Source organism: Oxyura jamaicensis, chromosome 4 (assembly GCF_011077185.1).
Source record: "Oxyura jamaicensis isolate SHBP4307 breed ruddy duck chromosome 4, BPBGC_Ojam_1.0, whole genome shotgun sequence".
Classification (NCBI taxonomy): Eukaryota; Metazoa; Chordata; class Aves; order Anseriformes; family Anatidae; genus Oxyura; species Oxyura jamaicensis.
The window spans coordinates 46,729,760-46,756,967 of record NC_048896.1 but is presented as its reverse complement, the minus strand read 5'-3'; the positions used below and the strand labels follow the sequence as shown (position 1 = coordinate 46,756,967).

General features: G+C 39.0%; 2 protein-coding genes across 8 annotated transcripts in view; one reads left to right on the top strand and one right to left on the bottom strand.

Moving 5' to 3' along the window:
- The window catches only part of SLC39A8 (solute carrier family 39 member 8), a 60,031-nt gene extending 49,823 nt beyond the window's left edge, over positions 1-10,208 (bottom strand). Inside the window, exon 1 of one of the 4 annotated variants that reach the window (XM_035325921.1) lies at positions 10,091-10,208. The gene's annotated coding sequence lies outside the window, so the exon portion shown is untranslated. Of the gene's footprint in view, positions 1-4,094; positions 4,114-6,516; positions 6,550-8,483; positions 8,581-10,090 lie in introns of those variants that run through there. The other 3 variants (XM_035325918.1, XM_035325919.1, XM_035325922.1) reach the window with 3 other exon arrangements.
- Positions 10,209-10,506: 298 nt separating this feature from the next.
- NFKB1 (nuclear factor kappa B subunit 1) overlaps positions 10,507-27,208 on the top strand; it is a 57,101-nt gene continuing 40,399 nt past the window's right edge. For 3 of the 4 annotated variants that reach the window (XM_035326338.1, XM_035326337.1, XM_035326340.1), the window contains exons 1-3: positions 11,666-11,783; positions 22,804-22,856; positions 23,957-24,041. In XM_035326338.1, the coding sequence (XP_035182229.1) occupies positions 11,681-11,783; positions 22,804-22,856; positions 23,957-24,041 (241 nt within the window). In that variant the 5' untranslated portion in view covers positions 11,666-11,680. Of the gene's footprint in view, positions 10,807-11,665; positions 11,784-22,802; positions 22,857-23,956; positions 24,042-27,208 lie in introns of those variants that run through there. The other variant, XM_035326339.1, reaches the window with a different exon arrangement.

Here is a 27,208-nt window from a genome sequence, read left to right as displayed (position 1 = left end):
TCATTTTCTCAGCTGGATTTTGAAGCTAACTCTCCAACTCTGATGGACACTGCATGTAGCATTAAGCACATTTCGGAAAATGATGTTTGGAGGTTCTGCTTTCTGGTTTTCTATGTCACAGCCTAAACTTGTCTGCAGAACCTCCCTGTGTCACTCTTACCCGTTTCACCACAGAGTCAGTTCCTCTCTAGCATTTCTCAAAAGCCCCTCCATATAGCTGGAAACAAGAGCCCCTGCCTTCATCCCCTGCAGACCATTTATAATGGTCTTTTCCAGACCCTCACAGACAGTTACCCATTTGCCTTGGCAAGCAGAGCATCTATAACATTTTGCAGCTCAACTCCTGCTAGTTCATTCCTTCTACTTGTTTTTCATGCTGGGGCTTTCCTTGATCACAAGCTTGCAGTGCTCATCAACAGTGCCAGTCCTGCCACTTCTGGTGAATCCTGTTAAGGCATAGCCTAAAAACACTCAGAGGGTACAGACCGTCTCCTTCCAGGAGACAGGCTCACAACTTACCATTTTCTCTGCAGAGCTAAGCCCTAAATCCCTCAGGAAGCTGAACCAGATTTCTTGCCACAGGATCACAAAGTACATGAGTTCTTAAAAAATAGAAAGGTTTTCCAAAAGATTTCTCATCACTCCACACTTTTACTCTGAATAAAAAACATTTAGAGCTCAGGAAAAGGAGGGAAAAAAACATGGCATCTTAAAAGCACTTAAATTCACCCTGTTGTTAAGTATCTCAGAAATTCCATATGCAATGAAAAAATAAGTAAGATATTTTCTGCTATTATCTTCCTCATAAACCATGCACTTTGGCAGCTCTAGAGAAACTAAACTTTCAGCTCCTGTTGGGGCTCTTCAAGCTGCCATGACATCTTAATTAGCCTCCTATCAGGTGATGGGATCTTCATCAGGTGACTGCAGTGCCAACGTGTTTTTATTGGTATCCTCAAACATACAGTTTCTTCTCTGTGGTAATCTATATAATGTTTAGAAAGCTGTTATTTTAAGAGTCATTTCCTTAGCTCTGTGACCTTCTGGTGCACTAGAATTCTTTGGCATTTGGTTTTGTTGTGGAAACCCTTCACACTGTGGCAAGTGGCACGCTGTACCCAGTTGTTTGTGTGGGTTCGCGTTTAATGGGATGGATTAGGTGGAAATCCAATGGGGCTTTTTCTGTTTGTTCTCTATCAAGTTTGTCTCTTTTCTTATGTGGCCAAGACAGACACTGATAAATATTGACTCCATTTATGCAGAATTTCCTCTCTATTTTTACCTCTCTGGTCCTCATTAAACAAGTTTAGATTAATGAAGGAAGTCTGACACACTGCCCTTTTTTTTAAGAAAAAAAAAAAAAAAAAAAAAAAAAAAAAGATGTATTTTAGAAAGTCTGGAGATTCCAGAGCTGCTGTTCATAGTTCGGGAGAAGTACTTGACTAACAGAAGTCTGACTTGTGAGCATTACCAAATCAGGAAATTTTAGAAATTGTCCAAGTGGTCATATGCCTTTTAAGCTAGATGTTAAAAACAATACAACTATTTTCTTTATGGATGTGGGGGCAGGATTAATTTTGGGGTGATTTCCTTTAATTAGATCAGAAATATACCACTGTCTTACATATTTTATATCCATTGTGTCTGTTCTGTAATGCCTCTTTCAAGCATTTCCACGCTAGCCAAAATGGAAAACATTTAGCAATCAAAACCAGTGGGAGCTTCCCTTAATAGAAATGACCAGCGAGAATTTGGCAAAGTATTCTGTTGACTGCACACATTCTAAACAGAGTCCAGAGGAGGCCCTTACAGCAGTCTTGGCACTGAAGCACACGCGGGAGTTAAAAGGAGGCAGATTGAGTTTTTTCCATGATGATATGGCTTTGATATATGCATGGAAAAAGGGCACTTTGCATAGCTGTTAAGACAACTTAATAACAAACATAATAAATCTAAATAGCTGTTTTTCTGCTAAGGAGTAACATGATGGAAAAGAAAGACTCGTGGTTGGTTTTGGCCTCTGGGTAAAGAACTGTAACAGGTTTGGACATGCACTTCGTGTGATCAGGCTTCTCTGCTGAAATCTCTGACCTGTTCTGGTACAAACACGAATCACAGTCTGAGTGAGAAACTCTGCTGCAGTCCTCAAAAATCACAAGGTTCCCGGTAGCTTGAGATTATAATGTTCTCATTTGTGGTACTACCTGAACATTTTATGACTTCACATTTACAGTACTTTGTCACAAGTAAGGAGTTATATGTTGGGGGGGGGTAAAAACCATCAATCACTTTTGAAATATTTTTCCCTTAAAACAAACTGAGGATAAGATTTCTTCACATCAAGAACTAATAAGCATCTGAGATGCAGTGCCTGACAGTTTGAGGTCATATTGGATGAAAGTTAGAAGAAGTGGATTTCTTTTTTTAAAATGTAGGTCACAGTGATAAAAGGCATCAGTTTTATAGTGCAGTAGTCTACTTTGCAGGTTACCTTCCTGCTCAGCATTTCTGCTTCAGCTTGTACAGCTCACAGCAGAGCATTTTCTAGAAAGGGAATCACTAGCTCTAGTTTTAGCAAGACAGCATTTTTCAGCTAATGACACTACTTTGTCACATAAAATATTGAGAAAATGTAGATGAGTCATACGTAATTTGATCAAATCTCACCTTTTCCAGTTTCAAGTTTATTCAACACTCTTTCAAGGTTTTAAAGCCACAGCTTAGTTAAACTATTGGTAGATCAGGAGACTGAACTGCAGCAGCTATTCAGTTTTCATCTTCATACATGTTGCAGTATTTCATACAACCAGAAAATAAAAAAAAAAAAACATTACTTACTGTATGTTATTGGAGGATCAAAATAAGATTAAGTGTTTTTCTATGTCAATCAAAACCACAGTTTGGAGACTTTTGTGCCTGACACATTGCTTGTTTGTTTGTAAAGTAGGAAAGAATAAAGGTTACATGTGCTACTAAACAGGAATTGGTCACCAGCTATTGCCATTATTTTAGCTTTTCTGACTCTTTCTCCAGTCTTTGACTTAAAAGATCAGAGTTTCTAAATTACACTGGAAATCTACATATAGAACTCAGATTCTGAGACTTTTGCTCTAACAATAAGTTTGTTTTTATATTTTGACGGAGGCTGATTATATTGCTAGTATTAACAATCTATTGATGAGCACTTCTTATTGATAGGTGACTATTTTCAGCTCATACCTTCACCAAAATTTCTTTGCTTTGTATGGCCACTCCATAGAGATTTGCTTTCCATAGGGTTCCCATGACTTTTCCAGCATCAACTGGGAGGATTATAGCAAACAAAGCAAGTAACTCTGGAAGAGAGGGGACTCTCTCCTTAATTCTGCCCAGATGAGCTGTTATGCCTCCTCTGCTGTGCCAGAGTTCTTCTGCGATTCTGGTCACATCACTTAAACCAAACTATTCACAGGTAGTCTGTGTTCCTCATTTTCTAGTTGCTTGACTTGGACACTGAAGCCTGATTGCAGAAGTGCTGAAAGTACTCATATCTGCAACAGAAGTTAATGAGGGCAAATATCTGGAAAAAAATAAATATACCAATGTGTCCAACATTTCTAGTTGGGCAGGTCCTATAGGACCTGCTGTGTCAAATAGCAGGTGAGTCTTCTAGTTGCACGACCACCTCCTCCAAGTATTGTTATGGAATGGAGCAAGACATAGGAGGCAGGGCCATAGAAATTGTCCAAGTAAGGCACATACAGATTGATCATAAGTTATAGTGTAGGCATATTCATCTCTCAAGATAAAAACTGGGAAAAATTAGATTCTCCGTGCCTCAGATTCTTCCTAACATTCATATCTTTGATCAACATTTCTCCAGATTTCTGTTCTATATCCTTAGAATAAGAACAGCATCTTTGTCACAAGAACATTTTTCTAACCTGGCTAGACCACAGTCAGACTCCAGCAGGCTCAGCTGGACCTCCCCAGAAGCATTCATGAAATCACCATGACTCCCATTTTACCTTCTTGCAGACCTACATGCAGCTTGCAAAGCTGAGTCTTGCTTCAAGAAATATTTGAACAGTTTTCCAAATACTGTGCAGACTTACTATTTGCAGCCACACAGGCCCACTGTTAGGATGTTTTCCAAACCTGTCGGGAAAGCAGAGATCCTTCCTCAGCCACCAGCCCTACACCCAGGTAGGTCAACAAGAGTTTGCCCTTGATGTGAATGCAAGCAGAACTGAGTTTTCACTGTGCTATCTAAGGGAGTGTCTTTGGGTGCAGCCGATTGTTGGCAGCACAGCACTAAAAGTTGGTAAGAGTTGCTGTAAATACACCCAAGGGCTTATACAGTAGTCTCATATTCTTATTTGGACGTCTAGGTAAATAGACGCATTTGGAGACTTTGCAATTCTATTTCCCTACCCTCAGGTCAGAAAATTCACATGGAGACCTGATCTGTAAGTGCACAGTGCTGAGACCCTGAGCCTGTACAAATACACACGCCAGTGTCATAGCACTGTGCAGGGTTCCTTAGCCTTAAGAGCATGGCAGGCTATGCAAGCATAACAGCGTCCAAGCCAACGTGCCTGGAAACGGCAACACAATTATGTGGTCACATCACTTCTGGCTTTGTTTCTGGGATGTTTATTTATAGTTCAGAGTCCTCTGCACCATGCTCTTAAAAAGCATAAGAGAAAAAGAATAAAAACTCTATCCCATCATCACTCAGAACCTTCTGTTTCAGCTTCCAATCAGGAAATCAAGAGAGGAACTGAGAAAGAAACTAGAATATGGAGAACACTCTGCTTCCTCCACTACTACCACTCATTGCTTTTCTTGTGCAGAGTAGAAAATAGACTGAGGTTCCCCTCTTTTCCCAAAACCCTGCTCTATCACAGCGCTCCTTTTCTTGTTATGGCACATCCTCTTGCTTTTCAACAGCTTGTTGCATCTCATCACAAATGCAGATAGTACTGGTACTGTTTCGGATGTTGCTGTTTTACATACAGGATACATTCTTAAAACAACTTTCTAGCCCTCATGGAGCAAGGACTGAGCAAAAAGAGCTCTTATGGAACCAAATCCATGAGACAACTTGCTTTTCCTACTACCCTCCAAATATTCTTTTATAATCTCGCATTTTTAAGAGGTCTGATCCATTACACTAGTGACTTGTCTTGGCTCACCACTCACTTTTTTTATATCCCCCCCCAACACTACCAAATTACAAGGTCTGCTAAGACCACAGAATTTGCCTAAAGTAAATCACATGAATTTAAAAAGACGTCTTTTGAATACTGATACTAAAAAAAAATTAAAATTTCATTTTTCATCAAAAGTAGAGAGAAAGCTTTCCACATATCCAAAGACTCTAAGATTGGAATTTCAATATCACAAATTACAGTAGAGGCTTAAAGTCTGCAACCAGAAAAGTTCAGGAAATCAACTTAATCAACTTACTTCTACCAACACTTGAGCAGAAGATTTGAGCAAATTGCTGTACAAGCTCAAATAGCACCAAAGGGGCCACTTTGTGCTTCCATAATCTGTTTTCCATTATATATTTAGATAGAGAAAGCTCTGTGGCAGAGGAAATCACTTCCCTATGTATTTGTATAGACCTTAGCTGTCCGGAACTTCTTTCCTCTACTGGGGCCTTAAAGAGCTGCTACAGCGTAAGATAGCAGTAATAAAAAGTCAAGTCAGCTAAATTCTGCTATCTCTACAGAGCTAAAATCAGTCCTATTCAGTACACCAAACCCAAAAAGACCTCATAAATCAAACTCAGCATATATTTAATGAGAGTAACTAGTAACAAAAAGTGACAAAGGCAACAAGACCCTAATAGCTGTTCTCGCTTGCATTAGCTAGTTGTATGAGACGTGGCTGGGGTTCCAAAGCTGCAGTCATGTAACAGGAAGAACCTACACTTCTTGGAAAGACAGTAGGGCCCCTGAACTGTGTTCTGATAGGTATAATCACATAAAGGTTAGCAATAAATATCATTCAATATGCAAAAGACTATGAAGAGAAACCAGACCCACTCACGTAGGAAGTACTGAGCATAGAACAGTATTATTCATAACACGGGGAGGGTAGGTGGGAAGAGATGGGAGTGAGTGCATTGGACTGGTAAGAACATGCTGTCACTGAAATCAAATGGCAAAAAAAAAAAAAACCTTCTGCTTTCAGGGGCTGGCCAAGATAGCTGAGTGATGAAAGAGTAGATTAACCACAATCTGTACTAGGTCTGGATTCTGAAGAACAGACTGGTAGATTATTAGATCTGTTACCAGAAATCACAGTTTTTAATTATGATTCTCCTTGCTGTAGGCTCAGATAACAAGTGTCTTTTATGTTATTACGCCATTGCATAGCACCATAAATGATTTCTATAAACAACCATTTATGTTCTGAGAATACATGTACATAAGTACTGCTGTACACCACTCTTATGCAGCTCAGCCTCTTACCTGGACAAATAATTATCAACAGCCCAGGCAATGCTTTCAAAGCAGCCCATACCTTTTGCAGGAAGCAGCTTCAGGACCCAGGCAACTGAACAGATGTACATTAAAACAAAGCAGATGTCAGAACTAAGATTGTAACCATAACACCTAACGTGTTTATAACTAAATTAATTGTCTAAGCAAATTAGCAGGCTTACTTCTTGAAAGATGAAAAAACAGCTGTGTCTATCAGCTACTAATGCAAGAAAACTATAGGATCCTGGAAGAGAAAATACAGAAGATGCAAACTGTCATCCTGAGCAGCTGCGAGTTTAACAATCTTCTTCCCATTGCTGAATGTAAGATCAAGCTAACCTGTGAAGTTATTTAACTCTATCTGTATCTCATGCACAGAAGTTAGCTTTCACATAGGAATACAGGTTCATTCTCACTTCTATTCAGATTAGTGCTCATAAGTAAATGCTTAGTAATACCCTATTCAAGATTTCACAATTTTGCTGTACATTTTAAATCTTCCTTTTCTTTTTTTACCTGTAGCTCTCTCCTGAAGTCCCCCTTTCTCTATGAATTATGTTCATCAGCCATGTCTACAGTTTCATGGTTCTCATATTAAAATCTGCTAAATTGTAGGTTGGACTAGGTGATCTTGGAGGTCTCTTCCAACCTAGATGATTCTGTAAATCCTCTTTCCAGCTTTTCACTACTGAAATTTTCTCCTCCTACAGTTCTAACACTTTAAGCCAAATCACACTGAAATATCAGTCTTAGCACAGCTACAGATCTTAAGCACTTTGGAGGCAATAGAAAACCTCACATCTGAGTCACAGTTGTGCAGGAATAAAGCAAAAATTATATCTGGGACATGGCTTGTGTAACTGCAGGAGACACCATGCTGTTTTGGATTTTGCAGGGTATTGCTCCTGCCCATCTAAGTGCTGATGCAATACATGATGAATTGAGGCCAGATCATCATCCACCAGAACAAAGTGGTGCAGATGACATTAAGTATTTCTGTGGGTGCTGCCATATGCAGGTTTAGCAGCATGACTTAACTCCACACATTGCTCTTGCCGTGCTTCAAATTGGTTGGCTTTGTGTATGTACCTGGGCTATTTAGATATTTTTATACTATTTCAATTGCCTACTTGTTTAGATCTCAGCATATATTTTGTCTTAGAATGATAGCACCATTTAAAAAATACAAATATGTATATATGTACACACAATTTTTAAATGTATTGTCCTTTTATGTTCCTTGTGGATTCAAATTGCAGGAGAGTATAGCACAGCTTACAGCAAACATTAACTAAATCCTGATAACTTTCTCTGAGGACAGGAGCATGTGCTGGACAATCACTGGCTACTATCCAAGGCAAATCAGCTTTAAAGTTGGAACTTCTGGATCAAAAATAAAAAGTGGATTAACCAGGAAAGGATTTGGATATCATGGCCTAACAGGCCAATAAAGACAGGCAGCTAAACATTTTAAAAGGAAGCATCTCTCAGCAGCTATTTTAGGTCTTCCCTCATCTCTTCCTGTTTCAGGACCGCAGATATAAGGTCAAAAGGAACAAAAAGATCCTACCTCATTTCCAATAAGTACCTCAGAAACAGAGCAAATAAAGTGGGAAACTAACTTTTTTTTTTTTCTCTCTCTAATTTGACCATACCAATTAAAGTGAAGAACAATTACTTTAAAAGCCTCCACTACTCTTGGGTGCGTATCTATTTTCAGATATCCCTAGAGGAAGAAAAACAAAAACCCTAGTTTTCAGAGATAACGCTTTGGTCCTTAGAAGGAACAGTATTAATTACAGGATTAAAAAAAAAAAAAAAAAAAAATCCAAGGCCAAAGACACCTGACCTTGTAAAAGGATACGTACTCACAGAGCAAACGTAGTAACATAAGACCAGACACAACTCCTAGATGTTCCTTTTTTCTTAACCATATCAAGAAACTTAAATATATACAATCTCATTAAGTGAGATAGTCTAGGTGACTATATAATTAGGAAGCCTTACCTCTGATTCACTTCCCTACTTACCAGAGACTAGACTGTACTGTAGCTAGAAACAGTTCTTAAGATTTCCCTCAACTCAGGAATGAAAGTGTTTCCTCCTTTAGGTTGAGCTTTAACCACCTGCTCTTCATCTGTGAGCTGATCTTGTCCAGGTGCAGCCCTGTGTTCTCCAGGAAAGTGGTCACATTGTCTACCATTGCAAACTGCTCACACCTGAGTCTGTATTTTCTGTCTAGTTCCCCTAGTGGAACCAGGGTTAGAAAGCTAATTGCTTATTTGGCTTTTCAGGTGACAATCATGTGCTTTAAAACAATTTATATATCTAGAGTGTTCTGGGGACTTATAGTCCTGACCCCATTGTGAGTTTCAATAGCAGTAATGTCTCTGTTATGACACTGAGTTATAAGGAAGACAAAGTTATATTTTAAATATAATTTAGAAAGGGCATTTCTTTAGGAACCTAGATGTTTGGGGAAGCTGATTCAGATCTCATGGGGAAACCTGAGCCTGTGTACTTGATAATGTGACCTTTTAAAATAAATCTACCAAGTAAGTCTGTTTAAGTTTTGGAGCTTTTCCACCATGTCTGACTTCCTGGTACTTGTTCGTACAGGTCTTGCTCTGTGAGCATGCCTGTGACTAGCTGTGACATGGCATCTTTTCTTTTAAATTAATCTTATTTTGAAACGCTTCTTGTGTTTTAAATCCATCTAGACTTCCTTCTTATAAAGCTCTGGTGCCCAGTTCTCTTCTCACTTGCTTTACTTACTTCAACGTACTTGTTTCCACAGAACTGATTAATGTTAGGTCTTTAGAGTACAGGAAGTACTGTATTTAAAAAGGAAAAACACTTCATTCAGAAGTGCTAAGTCATGAAGACCTGGACTTGGAAGGGAATGGGCAAATGCATCTTTAGACCTACATCACAGAGCAACAAATACAGGAAATGAGTCTCTGCATATGTATGTGTGTATAACCTGTATGAGATTTCAGTTCTCTTATTCAGAGGCAGAGAGAAAATCCTGTGTATTTCTAAGCTTCTCTCTGTAGCCTCAGTACCAATTTCAAACAAGCGTGTCTCCATTCCTACCCAGAGATATACTGCACAGCATTGACGTCTGAATTTACTCCTTTGCCACGGGTGAAATCAGTTAACACATGGTCAGGCAGGAGGTGTTCAGCAGCACAGTCTCCATTTGTGACATGACTGAATTATATATATGGTGTTAAAGATAAGGATGTAATAACTCTCTGGTTTAAATAATAAAAATAATAATAATAAAAAACCAACACTTTTTTTTCCTTCTCAATTCATTCAACAGGTTACGATTTCACCTTGTTTCTTTTGACTCAGTTTTTGTTCTGGATAGAAGTCCCTTGTTTCAATACAAGAAATAGTTGCATCATCTCATTTATAGCATTGCTTTTCTTGTGTGTATGTATTTTTTTGTTTTGTTCTTTAACTTTTCTCATCGTTTATGACTTTTTTTTGTTAGTGTCACTGAATTCTGAGGTAAATAACTGGTGAGGTCTCATGTGGCCCTGGCATAACAGGAGCCCCTCACAGGTGCTTCTCTGATGTGCTGATGAATTTTTGGACTAACTTACCTCAGGTGAGCCATGCTGGCTGCTGATCTGAGATGCTCTTCACCCTTAGCAAATGGGAGGCTTAAGACTCAGTGAAAGGATGTTCGGATTATTTCGCATAATGTCTGTGAGCAGTTAAACGCGGTACTGGCTGCCTTTCTTCAACCATGGCGACACGCGTCTGGGAGACCTGGCTACGCACTACTAAAACTAGTACGTTACTGACGGTGGGTGCTATTTCACGGGCTTTAACCGGTGAGAACGCCTGCTTCGACACAAAACTACGCGAATCCCGTATAAATAAATAAATAAAAAACGCAGGCTACACTCCCAACTCCCTCCCGCGGGCAGGTGGCGGGCAAGCAGCACCCCCAACGGCCGCCCCCAACGGCCGCTCCCGCCCAACGGCCGCCCCGCTCCTCCCTCCCCGTGAGCGTCAGCGGGAATTTCCAGCCAGGAAGCCCGGCGGGCAGGGGCGGGGAGGCTGCGGCCGCTCGGGCCGGTGCCGCTCGGCTGCCCTCGCCGCTGGGGCGGGGGGAAAGTCCGGGGAAGCGGGGGGGGAGGCTCCATGGCGCGGCGCTGAGGGACCCTTTTCCCTTCACGGAGCGGGGTCGCCGCCGCCCCGGGGCGAAAGGGGAAGGCGGGGGCCAGAGGCACCTCCCGCTTCCTGCGGCGGAGTTCCTGCCCAGGGCGCCGGCCCTCGCCGTGCCTGCGCCGGATCGGGAAGGCGGCAGCTCCGGTAAGTGGTTGGTGCGGGGTGGGAGACCTCCGAGGAGCTTCGTCCTCCTCGGAAGGTACGGGCGGGGGGGTTGTAGGGTGGCGCTAAGCCCGAAGCCTGCTCGGCGGAGCGGCCGGTGCTGTGTGCTTGCAGCGAGGTGCTCTCGGCTTCCTTCGTGCTCGCCTAAAACGGAGCTTTGTTCCCTGAGAGATGAGCTGTTTGCTGCTTGGCCGCTATCAGTGCACTGCTAGGTAATTTCATGCGAATAAGCAGTTGTTGTCCCTAAGCGTTCGCTGGGTAAGGCTTCGTAGACTGGAGAGCCTTGGAACTTGGCACTGCGTTTCACCTTCCTGTCTAAAAATGCTCCAGCTCTATGCTAAAGGACAGTGTTTTGAAAGAAAAACCGATTTTAAGGCTTTAAGGAGCCTGTTATCTTTCGCATGTTTAGTTTTGTGCTTCAGAAGTCCTCTTTTCAGAAATAAAATATTTGGTGGATTAACTCTCCCTCACCACCCTATGCTGTGCAGCATTTAAGGTGCTACGCCACCGCTGTCAAGCTCAAAGAGAAGGGTTGAAAATACGTAGTCTTAACAGCTCTTCATTTCTATTCACGTTGAGTCCATAGGCCATGTACTGGGAAGTTTTTGCAATAATATTTTAGTCAAAGTATCCCATTATTTCAAAAGAGAGTGTAGCTGCCCATTCGAGGAAAGCATTAGCCCAGACGTCATTCAAAGACGTCATCCTGTCTGCAGTGTTTTGTAATCTACAGAAATGACTACAGTTTAATTGAGAAAATGAAAGAGGAAAAAGAAGCCTGAAGCGATCCAGAGGCAGGCCCTCTGTTCTGTAAACTTTTGTGGCTCACTAATTGGACCGACACACCTGCTGAAATGCTGCTGTCAGGATCTGCCACCGAGTGTTTTCAAGAGGTTGCTGTAGAGATTTCAAGGAATCTCAGTGCTGAGATACATGCCAGACCTGCTAGTATTTCAGGTTAAATTATTTGAAGCAGAAAGGGGAAAATCCTTTTTCTTTCTTCCACCCTCTGTCCCTTTTTTTCGAGAAAGAAATGTCAATCAACAGTGCAGTCATTAAAATGAAATTGTTTCCTCTTGTGAGTAATGAGAGTGCTTTGAAGAGTTAAGGTTGTAAAACTGAATGGCTTTGTTTCATTTCATGTCACGTTGGGTGTCTTTTTAAAAAATGATGTTGTAGCAGATAAACTTCCTAACTGTAGACACTTAGTTCAGTCAGTGCCTTCGTGATGTTTTTGCAGTTTGTATTCTGGAATCAGAAAGTTTGCTGTAAAAGTGTGCTGGGAGAGGAAAAAAGGTAATCTTGGGAGAAGGCAAGGGGGGGGAGCAGAGAGCAGTACTTCATTTTTATGCATGTTCTAAAATTTTGTGCCTCACTTATTGAAAAATAGAAATTGTTCTCAATGTTACTATGTATTTCACTTTTAAAATACATTTTAATGATAATTGTAAATGTACTTCCTTGTTGAGGTGGCGTTAGGTGATTCGAGTAGTGGGCACCTACAAATAAATGTAACTGATTCAACTTTGCTCATTAATAGATATTTGGGGGGGTTTCATGAAAAAAAAAAAAAAAAAAGATCCTCTTCTTCATCACTGCGTTTTCCCAAAACCTTCCCATGCTGCTATCTCAGGAATACATGCAGGGTCCAAAAATAAGTGCAGCTAGGGGTTCATGTTACCTTCTTATCATCACTGGTGACACTGGAAGGAGAGGAGCCAAGTCTGCAGGCCCATGAGTCTTCACTGTCAGGGATTCTCTCTGCTGACTAGAAAGCTTAAGTCTCCCTTAATAGTTACATGCATGCATGGTAAATGTTGCATTGAAGCTGTGAAGATAGAGTGGAAAAACAATATATGTATATATTTACTAACTTACAGTAGGCTTTCTGGTGCAGCTGTTGTTCAGAACTTTCTGCAGTTTTCAGAGATTCTGGTTAGTTGTTTTGTGTTTTCATGGATCTCTTCAAAAATTCCCTAAAGTCTTCCTACCTTTTGGTGCTGTAAATGTTTGCCAACTCTTTTGTCAGACAAATACATCTTAATTTAGGAAATTCATTTCCTTAAGCAACTAAAGGAAAGCCTAAAGTTGGTTTAAATATTTTTTTCAACATATTGGTAGCTTTTTTTGTGGTCTCTCAGACACAAAATAACACAGCTATTATAAAGCAAAGAGGAGATAAAGTTTCAGGTTAAATGGTGAAAAAGAAATTCAGGTCTTGGTCACTTCTGGCTGGCACAGGATTTTTACAAGTGGAAGTTGTGATTTGATGGCCAGTAAAGGAACTGTGATTCTTTTATAAAGTTCTGCATTTATAACATCATAATTACAGCTGTCATTGATTGTGCCCTTAGGTCAGCCAGGCACTAAGTTTGCATCTAATTTTTGATCCAGTGGATCGCTGGCAGTGAATTCATCTAAGCAGATATGCTACTGAAGCAGTGTTGACAGTTCTAGAAGTAAGGCCTTGAAAGATGTTTCAAATGATTCTGGTCTCAAGGTAAAATCCTTTGTGTAGGATTTAGGTGGAGCTGACAGACCATGTGTGGGGAGGAAGTTACTGTTGCTACTACTAGCATTTTTTCCCCTTTCAACTTTCATGTTCTTTTGAAAAGCAGTGCCAGACTTTTTTTTTTTTTCCTCTTCATTTAAAACACAGAATTAGCTAAGCTAAAATACTTGTATATTTCGTTCAGTCCTTAAAGCAATCTGTACTGTACTGGTATTGCAGATGAAGTAGGCCTTGGGTGTTTGTGTTTTGGGTTTCATTGCTTTGAAGATTGTATTTATCTGTGCTTGCACACTTATGGACAAATTTTAGCACAAATGACAAAAACAAAGTGAGCAGTCTTTTTCAAGTCTCATTAGTTTAGTTGTTTTGTTGTTGTTGTTACATTATAGCCTGCTGTAGAAGATGAAGGCTGAAGGAGTCTTATTTCTTTGTAAAACACAAACCCGATAAGCCTCAGTGACCGCTTTGCAGCTGGAGATTCAAGCCAAAAGGAAAGCAGAACTGGGACCTTTCCAAGGCAGGGCTCTCGGGCATAACTGCAGCGGTGCTGCCCTTGGTTTTACCTCAGTGGTTCTGCCTGCTGTGTCGCTTAGTTCACGGACCATTTCTGCCATGGTGTGTTTTCAGGGGCTGTTTGTAACCAAAGAGATGCTGAGAATCCCTTAACTTGCTTTGGTAATTGCAGCGGTAACAGCCTGTGCTATTTTCTGAGCCCTCTTTTGCAGCTGTTGGTCTTTAAATGTGGGACTGTGTCTTCAGTAAGATGCCAGAACCCATATGAAAATATCTGGTGATGCTGCAAGCCTTCTGTGAACCAGATCTCTGAAATCCTGGCTTTACTGGTTACCTAGCTTCTGAGAAACACTGCTCTTCTCTCCCCAGAAAGGAAAAGGCTTGCCCTTCAATACTGATGATTCATTGCACTTAAGGCTTATGTGCGTATGGGCTCCTGAAGTCAGAATTTGACTTAGGTGAACAGTTTTGTATGCACTAGAGCTATTTCTAAAGTACATTCAGTGGTTCTTTTTAATCTTCAGCAAACAGTAACAGCATTTTAACATGATTTTTGGGTTAGTTCAAGTAACTTTATCACCCCGTGTGGCTGAAATACAGTGTAGTTAGAGTTGTTTTGTGTCGAACCTCACTGGTTTTACATATACTTAGCATTATACATATGTGACAAACAAACTCTGCTGTATTTGAATACTGTTTATTCCTTTGGTTTAAATTGCTTTGAATGTGTTTTAATAAAAATATTTTAATGTTATTCTAACAGTGTCCTGAAAAAACAGTTTGTGTTTAGGGTATCATTGTTTACTCTTGCCTTGCTAGTTTGCTATTAAAGTAAATGATTAAAATATTTCTGAAAAAAAAAAATCAGTCATAAAGATCCTTAATAAAAGAGCCATTCACATAAACCAGTTAGTATTTGCCAAATACGTTTCCTCACGCTATCCTTTTTTATTTAAATACAGTGGTCATTTGGGTCAATAATTCTCACTCTAGATTTCCTACAGTAATTCTGCACCAAAAATTTCTGATTCAAAGCATCACACTCATTTGAAATCTCTTTAATTCTGTGTTCATTTTCATTTCCTAAGCGTTTGGCAGTTTTTATACTGTTGCCCAATAATACATCTTTGAAAATATTTTAAAAATTTTACAGTTTTTTAATTGAGAAAATGTACACAACTCCCAGGTCCCACCCAGGAAATAATAAGGAACCGGAAATAATAAGCAGACCTAATTAATAACAAGAGGAGGCAAAGTGTGCTGGTATACTAGAGGAAAAAAAACACAGGTCCTATAGTGTCCTTTTGTGTTAGCTAGTGTTGCTGCAGCAGTCTACAAATAAATCCACAGAGGAAAGTAGTGTCTGTGATTAACAACAAAGCAAAAAGCCTCTGCACAAACCTTCTCTCACTACTGACAGCTTATACTGAAATCTTTATTCCTGGCTTATATCTCTGTATTAGCTGAAGGAAATAAGAAATACAGCTTACATATGCTGCTTTGGCGGAAATTGATGAGCATTGATGATTTTTACACTGAGAACAGTTTCCTCAGAACAGCCTGCTGGCCCCCGGTATTGAAGCCATAGATGGGAGATGAAGAAATAAAGAAATATTAGTAATTTTGTAACATTAAAAGCAAACTTCAAATTTAAGTCAATTTTGTTGACTTAAAATCCATTTAAAAAATAAAACTAATTGTTTGTGCTTCTTGTCAACTCAAGCAAGCCAGCAACTACTTTCACAGGTTTTGAAATTCTTTTTCTTTCCTGTCTGTTTGACATCTATACCAATAATGTGAGTGAAAGTATGCCTGATGTTCCCATAGTATTTTGGTTCTGTTTCAGAACATTTGGCATGTTACAGAACACTGTAGCTGTTAATCACCCCTGGTTTTGAATAATCCAGGGGATTGCTTTTCTGTAGCACACTTTTTTTTTTTTTTTCTTCCTTTGGAAAAATGTGTACATGTCTACAGCTTGCATTTTCACTATTTTTCATGCATGTGCCTCAAGACATTATTCATCTAAATGATAAATATTCAGTCCAGTCTTAACCTTTGCCCAGGGACTTCAGGAACAGTATAATTTATTATCATGGAGGCAAACAAAATGAGTAGTTGAGAATGTAAATAAAATAACCATTGATAAAACCTTTTTTGTATTAAGATTTTGCTTTATTGGGAGGGGCTTTTCCCTCTTCTTTTTTTCTCCCTCCCCAGCTTCCCCACACTCACCCCTTGGAAACTCTTTTTCTGCAGCAGCTCCGCTCACGGCAGCAGTGATGGAAGTGCGAGATGCTGGTAGCTAACAGCTGTCGGAGCCTAGCTGTGTAGACCTGCTTTAAGCAGGTTTGGACAATACACGTTCAAAATGCCAGCAACTGCTTGGAATCCCGCCTGTACAATATTCCTGCTGTTGTTACATTGCTTTTAGCAGAAACAAATCCCATTTTTGTTAAGAAAAGCATATTTTATTCAGCCTTAAAGGTTTAAAGTGATTAGAAGAACATACATGGCTTAAGCTATGAAAAATAAAGGTTGTTCACATAGCTGTTGCAGGTTCATGGCCCCGCTCAGAAGTGTTAGAAGACCTGTGTATATATGTACAGGCCACAATTTTGTGCAGAGGCAGAAGACAGCAGGTCTCAAACTTCCTTTCTCCCTCCCCACCCCGTGCTTCTTTAAGGCTATGTTCTACCCCAAAGGCTTTTGCCCTTGAGCTGTGCCCCTGGGGGTTGTATTTCGGGGGAAAATAGTGGGTTACAAGGGAAATAAGCTGGGAGGAGGTGTCCAGGAGCTTGGAGGAGGCAGCGTCCCTGCTCTATGGCACTGTAGCAATGAAGGCTTGAGATCAGTATCTCTGGTCTGTCCGAGCAGCCTGCTCTTGCTCTAGCCAAAATCATCTCACTGCAGCTCTTGTCCTGGCTCCAGCCCTCGCCCAGCAGCTCGCAGTGTCTTTATTGTGCAATACATTCCCTACTTTTTTGTTTGGGAAATGCGGATCTGAATGCAGATTGGTTTGCAGCTGATAGAAGAGTGAGGCTCAAGGATGGATAGTTACTGCTAAAAGAAATAGAGGGGTGAACAATACCAGGTGAAACACGTTGTAGAGAATGTGTAGTATGGTGGTTAGTGTTTCTACCTCAGTATTTCAGAACTGTTACAAGATTTCAGAAAACTTGATGCCTCATAAAAATACAGTTCTCTGCCATCGTTGTCTGCTGTGTTTCATCGTCCTGATGTAGCACAAATATACTTATGACATAATACGCATAAAACTCAAAGGTCTTTGCCTCTCCTTCATCCTTATTTTTCTCTGTTTTGCATAAACAAAATAAACAGGCTAAGAGCATAACCACAGTGAATTTTCATTGTGTCCAGTTGAAGTTTATTTTTAACAGGTAAATTACAATGAAAGCCAAATTAAAGAGAAAAAACACACTGCTAGAAAACGTGCAGAAGGAATTGTGCTTTCCATATATCAAGCCAGTTAAGTGTAATAGTTGAGTTTCTCTTGTTTTGAAGCTTCTTTTGCCTTCTGAATCCCAGCCTTAAAAAGTGAGAAGAGGTAGATCTTGTATGTAAAAATATCTCCTAGGAGATAGGTGTTCTTCAACATAGAAGTTTCTTTATACTGTCAGGCTAATTCCAGTTCAGGACTGTAACAATCCCTGAGTATTAAAAATCATGATCCACTAACACACACATCCTCAGTCTGCCTTTTACAGACTGTCTTATTAACTCCTGCCCTGTTAATCTGATTAGTGCTATAACCTCTAGTGCTATAACCTCTTCTATAAAATATTAATCTGTCCTGAACTCAATCTTTATGATAAACTAATTAAAAAAATAAAGGGCAAGTTTTAGAAAGAATGAGTTGATGTTGATGAGTTGAGTATTTTAAAACACATCAGGCAAATACCTTAATGCTAGTCTTTTGCATTCATTTTCTGAGGTTATAATGGGTATTACATCACATTCGTTTTTAAGCTTTTATTTTGGTTGGTTGGCTCTAAGTACAGAGAATTTAAGAGCTGAGTGGTTGTTAAGAGTTTTCACCAGGCATTACCCTCTTATGATGAGGCAAGTCTTTGTGGGATAGAGATATTGGTGAAACTTCATCCTTTGTTTCTTCAACCTGATTAAAGAAAAAATAAATTCAGATTCAAAGAACATAGGTGAAAAGTAGAGACCTGCTTATCGTGCCTCTTTGAAGGTCTGGGAAAGGAAGCATATATTTTTTTTTTTCTTCTGGTCCCATACAAAGTGTTAGCTTCAAGTGTAAGTTTACTAGCACAATTCAAAATATGACTGTTCAGATTTGGGAGACTAAACCTCAAGTTTCCTTTGGAGCTGGGAGCTTGGGGGTGTTGCAGGTATTAGGGTAATATTCAAATGATTTTATTTCCTGTTGGGAGGAATAAGAAGTCATCCCAAACTGTTCGTGTATAGATTGTTCAAGTTTTATCCCAGCTAGTGTTAGGAGAACACAGGTAGAAAGAAAAAAGAATGAGATCTGAAGTCTTAGTTTTTTAACAGGCGTGCAGCTGCTGGGTGAGATGAATAGAAATGTTTTCTGAAATTACTGGACTGTTAGTATCTGGATCAGACATTGGAGTTTTATTCCTCATTGACGAAGAAGTTTGCATCGGGTTATGCTTGTCTGTGCAAAGGTAGTAGGGGAAATGTCCCATTCTATGTTTGTCAGTTGGATATTGGCATCAAAGAGGAAAATGGTTTACCTTATTGGAAAATTCAGGCTGGAAAGTTGAAGAGAAACAACGGAGGGAAAGACCTGGCCTCCAAATAATCAGGGTGCTAACAAAAGTTGGTTGAAAAGCCTATCTTACTTTATTTATTTATTTGGGAAAAAAAAAAAAAAAAAAGAAAAAAAAAAGGTAGTTAAACACAGTGGACGTTTGAGAACAGCAGAAAAGGGCCCTGAAATCAAATGCTGGAGATAAACAGAAATGAGGAATCACATTCCTGGATGAGAGCGTTCCCACATGAATTATGATATTTCCAGTTTAAGTGCCTGATCCATGTGAAGCTTTAAAACAAATATTCAGAAAACAATAAATGAATGCATGTTCTCCCAACTGTGGCTACTTGTGCCTGGTGTTATGCAGTTATTAACGAGGAGCAGTGAGGCCAAGTAGCTGCCGTTATGTTCTCCTGGTCGGCCCATCAGCTTCCATATATGTGTATGTACATATATCTTCATATTTTTTTTAATTATTATTTATTTATTTTCTCTTTTTCTAACATTTTTCACAAGAAAAAGAGCCACTGTGGGGAGAAAAGAAAAGTGCACACACATGCCTACGCATACTTAAATTCCCTCTGCAAGCCCAGCTCTGTGGTTTTAAACAGATTTAGCTGGATATTAGGGTTGCCCATCGTGTTAGGGCCTACCTGAGGTTCCTTTACCCATCTTTGAATAGCCACACTAAAAATACAGCGACTTGAAACATTTAGTTTCCTGGGCCCCATTATCTGAAAGACTTCAGAGGATCTCCAGGGTGGAGAATGTTGTGGTTGGCTGTGGTCTGCAGGTGGAGGGGTATTTTTTTAATGTAGATTTGAGTTTGCAGTGTAGTTTTGGGGAACTGGAGATTTTGTGGGGACCAGGCATATATGACAAGGTGAACTCCCACAAAATGATTTCAATCCAGGTCATCTTCAAATGAGGGAGATGCAGTTTTGACCTGTCTTTTCTAAGGTGCATATAGCTTGGATAAAAACAATTTCTGAGCCATGGTACAGCCTGAGTAACTCTCTGCATAAGGCGAGTGAACACAGCTACTCATGGCAGATGCTAATCTTATCACTTTGTGCATGCAGTGAAGGTGTGCAGAAATTGACACAGTAAGGGAAGAGGGCAATCAAAAGCTGTACTATGTGTGTTAAGCTCTGTCTTTAATGCTTGGGTCTGATTCTCTTTCTTTTTTATCATGTTATTGACACTTCCTAGATTTGCTTTATTTATTTATTTATTTTTGCAAGAAGAGGAAGGTTAGAGATTTGATAACTAATAAATCTGAAGCAAAAAAAATGCTAATTTGGAGGTAATACTCCTGGAACTTTTTTGTTATTTGGCTTTCAAAGAGGACAAAGCATGTAATGCAACAGAGAGTGCTCTCAGTCATTTAGAGAGGTCATTTTAAACTGCTGGGTTAATTTTTGTCTAGGCCCTGCAACGGCACTCGAGTGTCAGTTTACATACACAAAGCCATATATTTGCACATCTAAATCATCTCATGTTTATATTAAACTGGCTTAGCAGTCATGCCAGGGAGAATGTCTTTAACCTTTCCCTGAAGCACTGCAGCTGACTGCTGAACACAAACGAGCTTAAGTAAGAGACACCTGTGCTTTTGGTGCCAGAGAGATTGGGCTTAATATCTCATTACAAACTCCTTACTACCCACCTAGAGCAGCTAGGCACTGTGCAGGTATCTCACTGCTGCTTCTCATCTCCAGTGACTGCAGTTTTGCTCTTGGGACATTGTTGTTCACTGCATTAGCCAAAACAACAGAAATGACAGTTTTGATCAGGTGAATTTTGAAAGACAGGTTCTGACAGACATAGGTGACATTTCTGCCTGAATTTTGGTATCGGGGTCTTTAAATGAAGAGTTTTCAGAAATACTGCCTCTGTGGTATTTTTCCACTTTGAAGTCATGTAGCACATCACAGTAAATATGACCAGGAAGCAGCAGAGCAGGTGTGCAAACCTTCCCCCACAGGGTTCTGCTGGACCAGGAGCGAGGCAGTCCAAGAAACCAGAATAGGGCAAAGATGGTGGCATATGTTGGGAAATCTATCGTGTTAGGTTTACAGTTAAAGCTGGGAGATGCTTGTTTGAAAGGCTTGCAAAAAAACATGCAATCAGCGATCTGGGAAGTGGGCAGATGCTATTGATCTTGGCTCCTCAGAAGCTTTGTTTCCTGAACATGTGTAATTACTGTTATCTAGGTATTTTAGGTATTTTGAAACAATTTTGCTTATGTGACCCATGAAACAGTGATTAAATATAGGAGATCACAAAACAAGGCTTTTAGGGCCAGTTTTTATTCTCTTGTGCAGAAGAGAACCGGCATTTGCACTTGTTACCTAATCAGTGTGCATCAGTGGGTATACCCTGATGCTTCCTAAAAAATGTTGAGGTCCTCAGGTTATTTACCATAACACCTACAGCTTTAGTTGGGAAGTGTTTGCCAAAAACTGAATTACAGATTCAGTGATTTCAATAGCTTGTCACTTGGTGATAAGCAATATATTTGTTTGTTTCTTTTATGGAACTGAGATGTCAGTGAAACACATCTTAGTAAAGTTAATTCTATACTGCAGGTTTCATTACAAATGCCTTTGTTAATTTTTTCTATAAAGATTGGTAATAATATCAAATTATTCATGAAAATAATTCTGTGCATAATGTGCTTTCTGAAGCAAGGTGGTTGACTGGTGTTTATATTGCTGAAGTCCTGATGTATTAGGTAATGAGGTACAGCATGGGTGACTGTGGCTGCTCGTTATATCTACTACCCATTTTTGCCTGAAATCTTATGACCAAATATTTAATATTTACTCAAATACTGCAACTGAGTATTATCTAGTAGATATTTCTGTCTAAACTTGAATTATAAATGAGCAAGCACTTTTATATTCTAGGTTCAAAAATACTTTTACCTTCACAGACCTCTTTGCTGGAAGTCATCTGTGTATTAAGTGCCTCCTATTTCACCATTTAAAATTTTCTTCCATTTTCTGCTTGTGTGGAATGGGTGGCTCTATCTTGTCTTTGGAGCTTTGTCTCTGTCAAAGTGAAGTACCTAAGTATTCCAATTATCTTCTTGATAGCTGCCTTTCTAATTCCTGTAGAGGGTACATGGTGACTCAGTTTTTCTGTACTGGTTTACTGCTTGCTTGCTACTCTCTTCCGTAGGGCTGTAGGTTTTCACAGGTTGCTCTGCTTTGCTGGAAAACGTGGTTCATGTTCACTGTAGTGGAATATGAGTGCTAGCAACACATTTGTATCTTTTATTAGTTACTACCCTTATTTAGGGTGTCTGCATGCACGAAGACATGAGTCTCCTGAAATTGTCACTCTGGTTATTTTTCAGATATGCCCTTGGAGAGCCCTTTTCAGTAAGATCAACACAAATGAAATTGTAATTCTTTCAATAATATTTACACACAGGGAAATAACACTTCTCTTTTATAATAGACCTCGAAAATTCCTAAGAAAAATTCCAGGTTCTGCTGCTGGCTTGCCATTATGTCCCCTGGAAAGATAAGGCAGGCTACAGTTTCTCACTGGTCCAGCAAGACCCGTGAGAGGGGGTTACGTACATTGTACAGTCATAATTATCACTATCAGCACTAAAGATATTTTGGTACCAAGCACTTGTGGACCTCAGGAAATTAAGGTGTTAAAATTAGTCAATGTTTGGCTCTTTATTTAAAGAAAAATATATTGAATGTTCTTTCTTGGGGATCCTAATCTTGCATTTAGCAGTACTTTACAAGAAACAATTAATTCATTAATGCTCTTATGTTGTCTTATTGGATAAAAATGCAGAGTGCTGTCTTTGCTGAACTATGATGATGATTCTGTCTGAACTCCAACAACAGAATAGGCAGGGTAAAGGCAGAAACAAATTAATTCCTAATTTAAATGAAGTTGCAGTAAATGTTGACTTCAGGACTTTGATATCAGGAGTTTTGAGTTGCTTGGGAGCAGGCAATGGAAGACCCTCTCTGTAGCATCTCCTGTCCCTAACCCTTGCAAATTCTGGGGAATTTTAAGGCTATTTTAGAAATCATTAACGTTGTAGGTAAATCAGGATGGGTCAGAGGTGGACCTTCTAGCTCTAACAGTTTTCATCCTTTTCAATTGCTCCACTTCGAAAAAAAATGAGAGTTCTGATAATTCTTCTTGTGTTTCAGGACTTAAAATGGCAGGAGAAGATCCCTATATTATGGGAGTGTCAGATCCCCAAGTAAGTGTATTATATTTGTGTATTTTCAATATCACTCTATTCTATTCTAGCTCTCTGTGTTGCCTTCCTGTCATGCTGTTCTGTCATTTCCTAGACCTCAAAACAAGTAAATTTAAATGCATTCAGCTATTGGCAGAAATAAGATTTGAGGGGAATCTAGCTTTTATTTTTTTCTCTAAGCTGGTCTTTACATGATCTGTGAAGTACCTCGCCACTGGTGAAATGGCTAAAGTGAGAAGGAAAGCCAGGCCTGTTTGCAAGAAGCAGTTGAAAACCATACTCATTGTTACGCCCTGTCTGCCTGGGACACTTGCTCTGAAATTCTTCCTGTTGTGGGCATTGGACATGATCTGAAAATGAGGCCCCTTATGCCCCAAAGGCCACTTTATATCATTTTTGGTGAGATTTGCATTCATATTGATGACTAAAATGTCCCTTCACTTGCATAGATCAGAAGGTCTGGCTCTTCAGCCACCCTTCCAGATCTCATTAGGTCATTTCATTATTTAATTGTGAGAATTTTATCTGAATGAAGAACAGATCATTTCTACTCAGCTTAATTTCCAAAAATAGATGATTCTCTCTTTTGTGCTTGCTCCACTTTAGAAGATTTATACTTGACAACATTTCAGCGGATTAAGACATGTTTATGTTCAATACAAAAACTGCAATTTAACCAGGGCATACTGTTTTCTTGCATTAGAGCTTGTATTTAAATAAAGAATGTAGTCTGGTGGGGTTTTATCACAGAAATTGAAATGAAAACTCATATGGCTCTTGACAAGGCCTTGCGCAAGACATCTAAGGTCACATTTTCAGAATTTGGCCTCTAAGATCTTTTGAACAAACAGCTGTTAGTGCATGTAAGCAAAATAAATGCTTAGAAATTGTGCTGAGCTCAGTGCAGTAATATTCTGAAATTTTGTCCCTACCGTCAACTTTGCTGGCATTGCTGTTGCATGCAGAAATAAACTAGATACAAAATGTTTACTTATTGGATACTGAATATTTGCAGAGAACTTTGAAGTTCTTTGCTGAAAGTTACTTTATGAAACTGTTAATGTGTGTAGTAATGAAGAGTATATTCTTTTTCAATATAGATGTTTGCAATGGACCAGTTCATGGGAATGAATACAATATTTAATAATACAGGTTACATCACTTCAGACTTACCACTACGAACAGGTAGGAACTGTTGCTATCGGATTGTGCTATTTTCATGCTGTTTCTTCCAGTTTTGTTTTTCTTTTGTGTGAAATTCTTGTCAGAGATTGCTTTGTTTATACTATTGTATTTCTTAATACTATATACAAAGTTGTCAACTAGACTGTTGGATTGACTTCGTATTAAACCTTCAAGCATCTCTTACTTACCCTCATGAAAGTTTCAAGAGTGAGACAAAGTGATTTTCATTTGACTTGTACAGAAACTGAAAGTTTCAGTCAGTTAAATGATTTGAGTGACCAAAAAGCTTTGAGTGACCTCTTCTTAATTTTTTTTAATTTGCATCATCAGTGACCTCTAATGTTTGTATTGCCAGTTTGTAGAGTACAATATGTACTTTTTTTTTTCTTTTGAACATTTGTTGTAATAATTCTTACGGTGCTTGTTTTTTACTAATGAAAAGTAGTGTATTCAACTTCCTGTATCATTCGAATGTGTTTTTCCTTCTCGGTGACTTCTCTGTTTCCTGTACTGTGGCTGTCTGGTATTAAAAGTACCTGACAACTTCCTGAATAATAACACCAGTTTGAAAGTTCAGAGTCAAATTTTGCAACCGAACACTGAAAATAACCATATAGTGTTCTGCAGAAGCCTGATAGGCAGTTCTTCCAGTATGGTTCCAGTACAAGAATATCAAATATGTGTGTTATATCTCAGTCAGTATTATCTGCTTGATCAATTTAGGTCTGATTTTGCATAGTAAATTTCTTTATTAATTTTGTTTGAATTTAGAAAATCCTATATTTCTTCTTCTTAATTTATTAAAATGGCTGATTGGAAAGGAGGCAGGAATTAAAAATCTATTTAACTATATGAGTTTTTTCTTGATTTACCATCTCCAGTATAGTTATTAATGTCTTTTAACATGGCAACTTTCTCTTGTTGATTTGATCTGTTCGAGTCGGTTGTATAAGGATGTAGATAGTATCTTCTATACTGCAGATGGCTTTGTTTTGTTGAAAGAGCAAATCCCTTTTGTGTTTTTGCTTTTTTTTAATATATTTGATACACTTGACAGCAGCGAAGGTGTAAAGGATAGAATGAAATAAACAATTAGCCTTTTACTTCATAGGTAAAATTCCACTTTAACATAAAAATAAATGCTGATTGAAAAATAAAGGCATGTTTACTGTTTCAGTGCTTCCTGGTTTAAACCATACTTCAAGTTTTCTTGACTGAATATTAGTGAGGAAGGATCAAGAAACACATATGGTACAGATAATTTTGTTTCAAGATAAAATGTTCCGATGAGCAAAGCTCTTGACAAATATGGACAGGCATCCAGCAAATGAATGTTGCAATCATTTGTTTGCACTGTTTTTATTAAGGCAATATAATTGTACAGTAAGATTCATCTGTGTAAGATTAAAAGGCTTGTAAGTTATATATCAAGGGCTTTTTTTTTTACTGTTATCCCAGAGTTTCTAGGGAATTAATAAGGTTATTGGAATTTTGATTTCCCCAGAATGATATCTTTTTTACACATACTATTTAAGCTTACTCTGTACTATTCATGCCAGGTTCATTCCATACAAATTATTCGGGTATATAGAACTGATTTTCAGATATCTATGTCCTGTCTAAACTAGAAAACAGCTGTTTTTAAAATCACTCTGGGGAGTCAAGAATTCACTGGGATCTAGAATGACAGAAAACTCTTTCATGTCTAAGTCTAGCTGTATCCTTTATCCGCAAAATTACTTAGAAACTGCCTTTCTTTCTTTCTTTCTTTCTTGGCACTGCTCTTGTCTACTGCTGAAATACAGATGGCAGATTCCCCATGTACAAAATAGGATTTAATTAAAAAGTGTGGATTTCAAATTATTACAAACAAAAGCTCAATCATAAATTTCAGAAAAGGTTGTCAATTCAATGCTATCTAATGATTTTGTTTCTTGAGTACTATCACTATAATATTTACTTCCTCCCCTGCTTGAAACTATGGTGTATTGATAGCTAGCTCTTTAGTTATAATGTAATATAATGATTTATGTATTATGTTCTGGTTGTTTCTAAGGAACTAATGATTTCTTTCTATACAACAAGACCAGTAACAAATTCAAGGGGGATTTTCCAAAAGTACTTCCAGTCAAGATAAAGAGAAGGTGAAATAAGTGTTCTGAAAAGGATTTTTGTTTAGTACGAAAAGGATTTTTGTTTAGTACGATTGGATGATTTAAACACAAAGATCCAAGGACATTAATTATTGCTCATGATTTGGTGTGGTGCCGACATCTTTCAATCTCTACATTCATAAATACACATTGTCAGACATATTACATTGGCAGGCAGTTTCAATGAATTGCCGTATCATGCCAGTGTAGGTGAATCAACTAATAGCTGGGGATTTTGGGGACTTTCTTATGATAGATGTTCTGCTGTTACATTAATATTTACAGTAATACTGGAAAACCTTTGAGGCGACGGGGCAAGGATTTTCTCTTTGCATTTGTCAGTGCTCAAATCTCTCTACCCACTTTTTTCTCTGTCTCAGGGATATCAGTTTTAAGTAAAAATTACAGTCAGTGCTTGGTTATTTTGGCTCTAAACCTGTAGTAGGTATTTACTTGGTTCAAGTTCTACATTTACATTTAAAACTAGAAGGAGAAGTAGTCTCTGTACCTTCGGTGAAAAAAGGTTATATTTCTAACTACCATAACAGCACAAGCTGTAGGACCGAGCTGTGCGTTTAAAATACCCCCAGTAGCAGGCATGGTGTGGCACGAAGTCAGCAGGTTCTTTGGCTCCTTGGGAAGCATCCTGCCCTTGAGAGTCAGGTACTAATCCTTGATGGTGTAGGGGATGGAAAGAGCATTATCTGCAGCATGTATTAAGGCAGTGTAAAAGCAGATATACAGCAGTCTGATGTCCACTGCGTAGTGGAGGGATAAAGTGGTGCCTGAAATTGGAAAGGACATGGGTGGAACTCTTAGCAAAGTATTTTATAATTTTAGGTGTTTCTTTCTTACTCCTGATTATACAAGACCATCTATAACCATATTGCAGAGTACTCGGGCGGGGGGTGTGTGGGGGGGAGATAGGGGTGTTTGGGGGAACTGGCCACTTATTTTGTTTATTAGGGGCTCTCATCTAACTAGCCATTGGCTCTCAGTTTTTTGTTTTGTTTT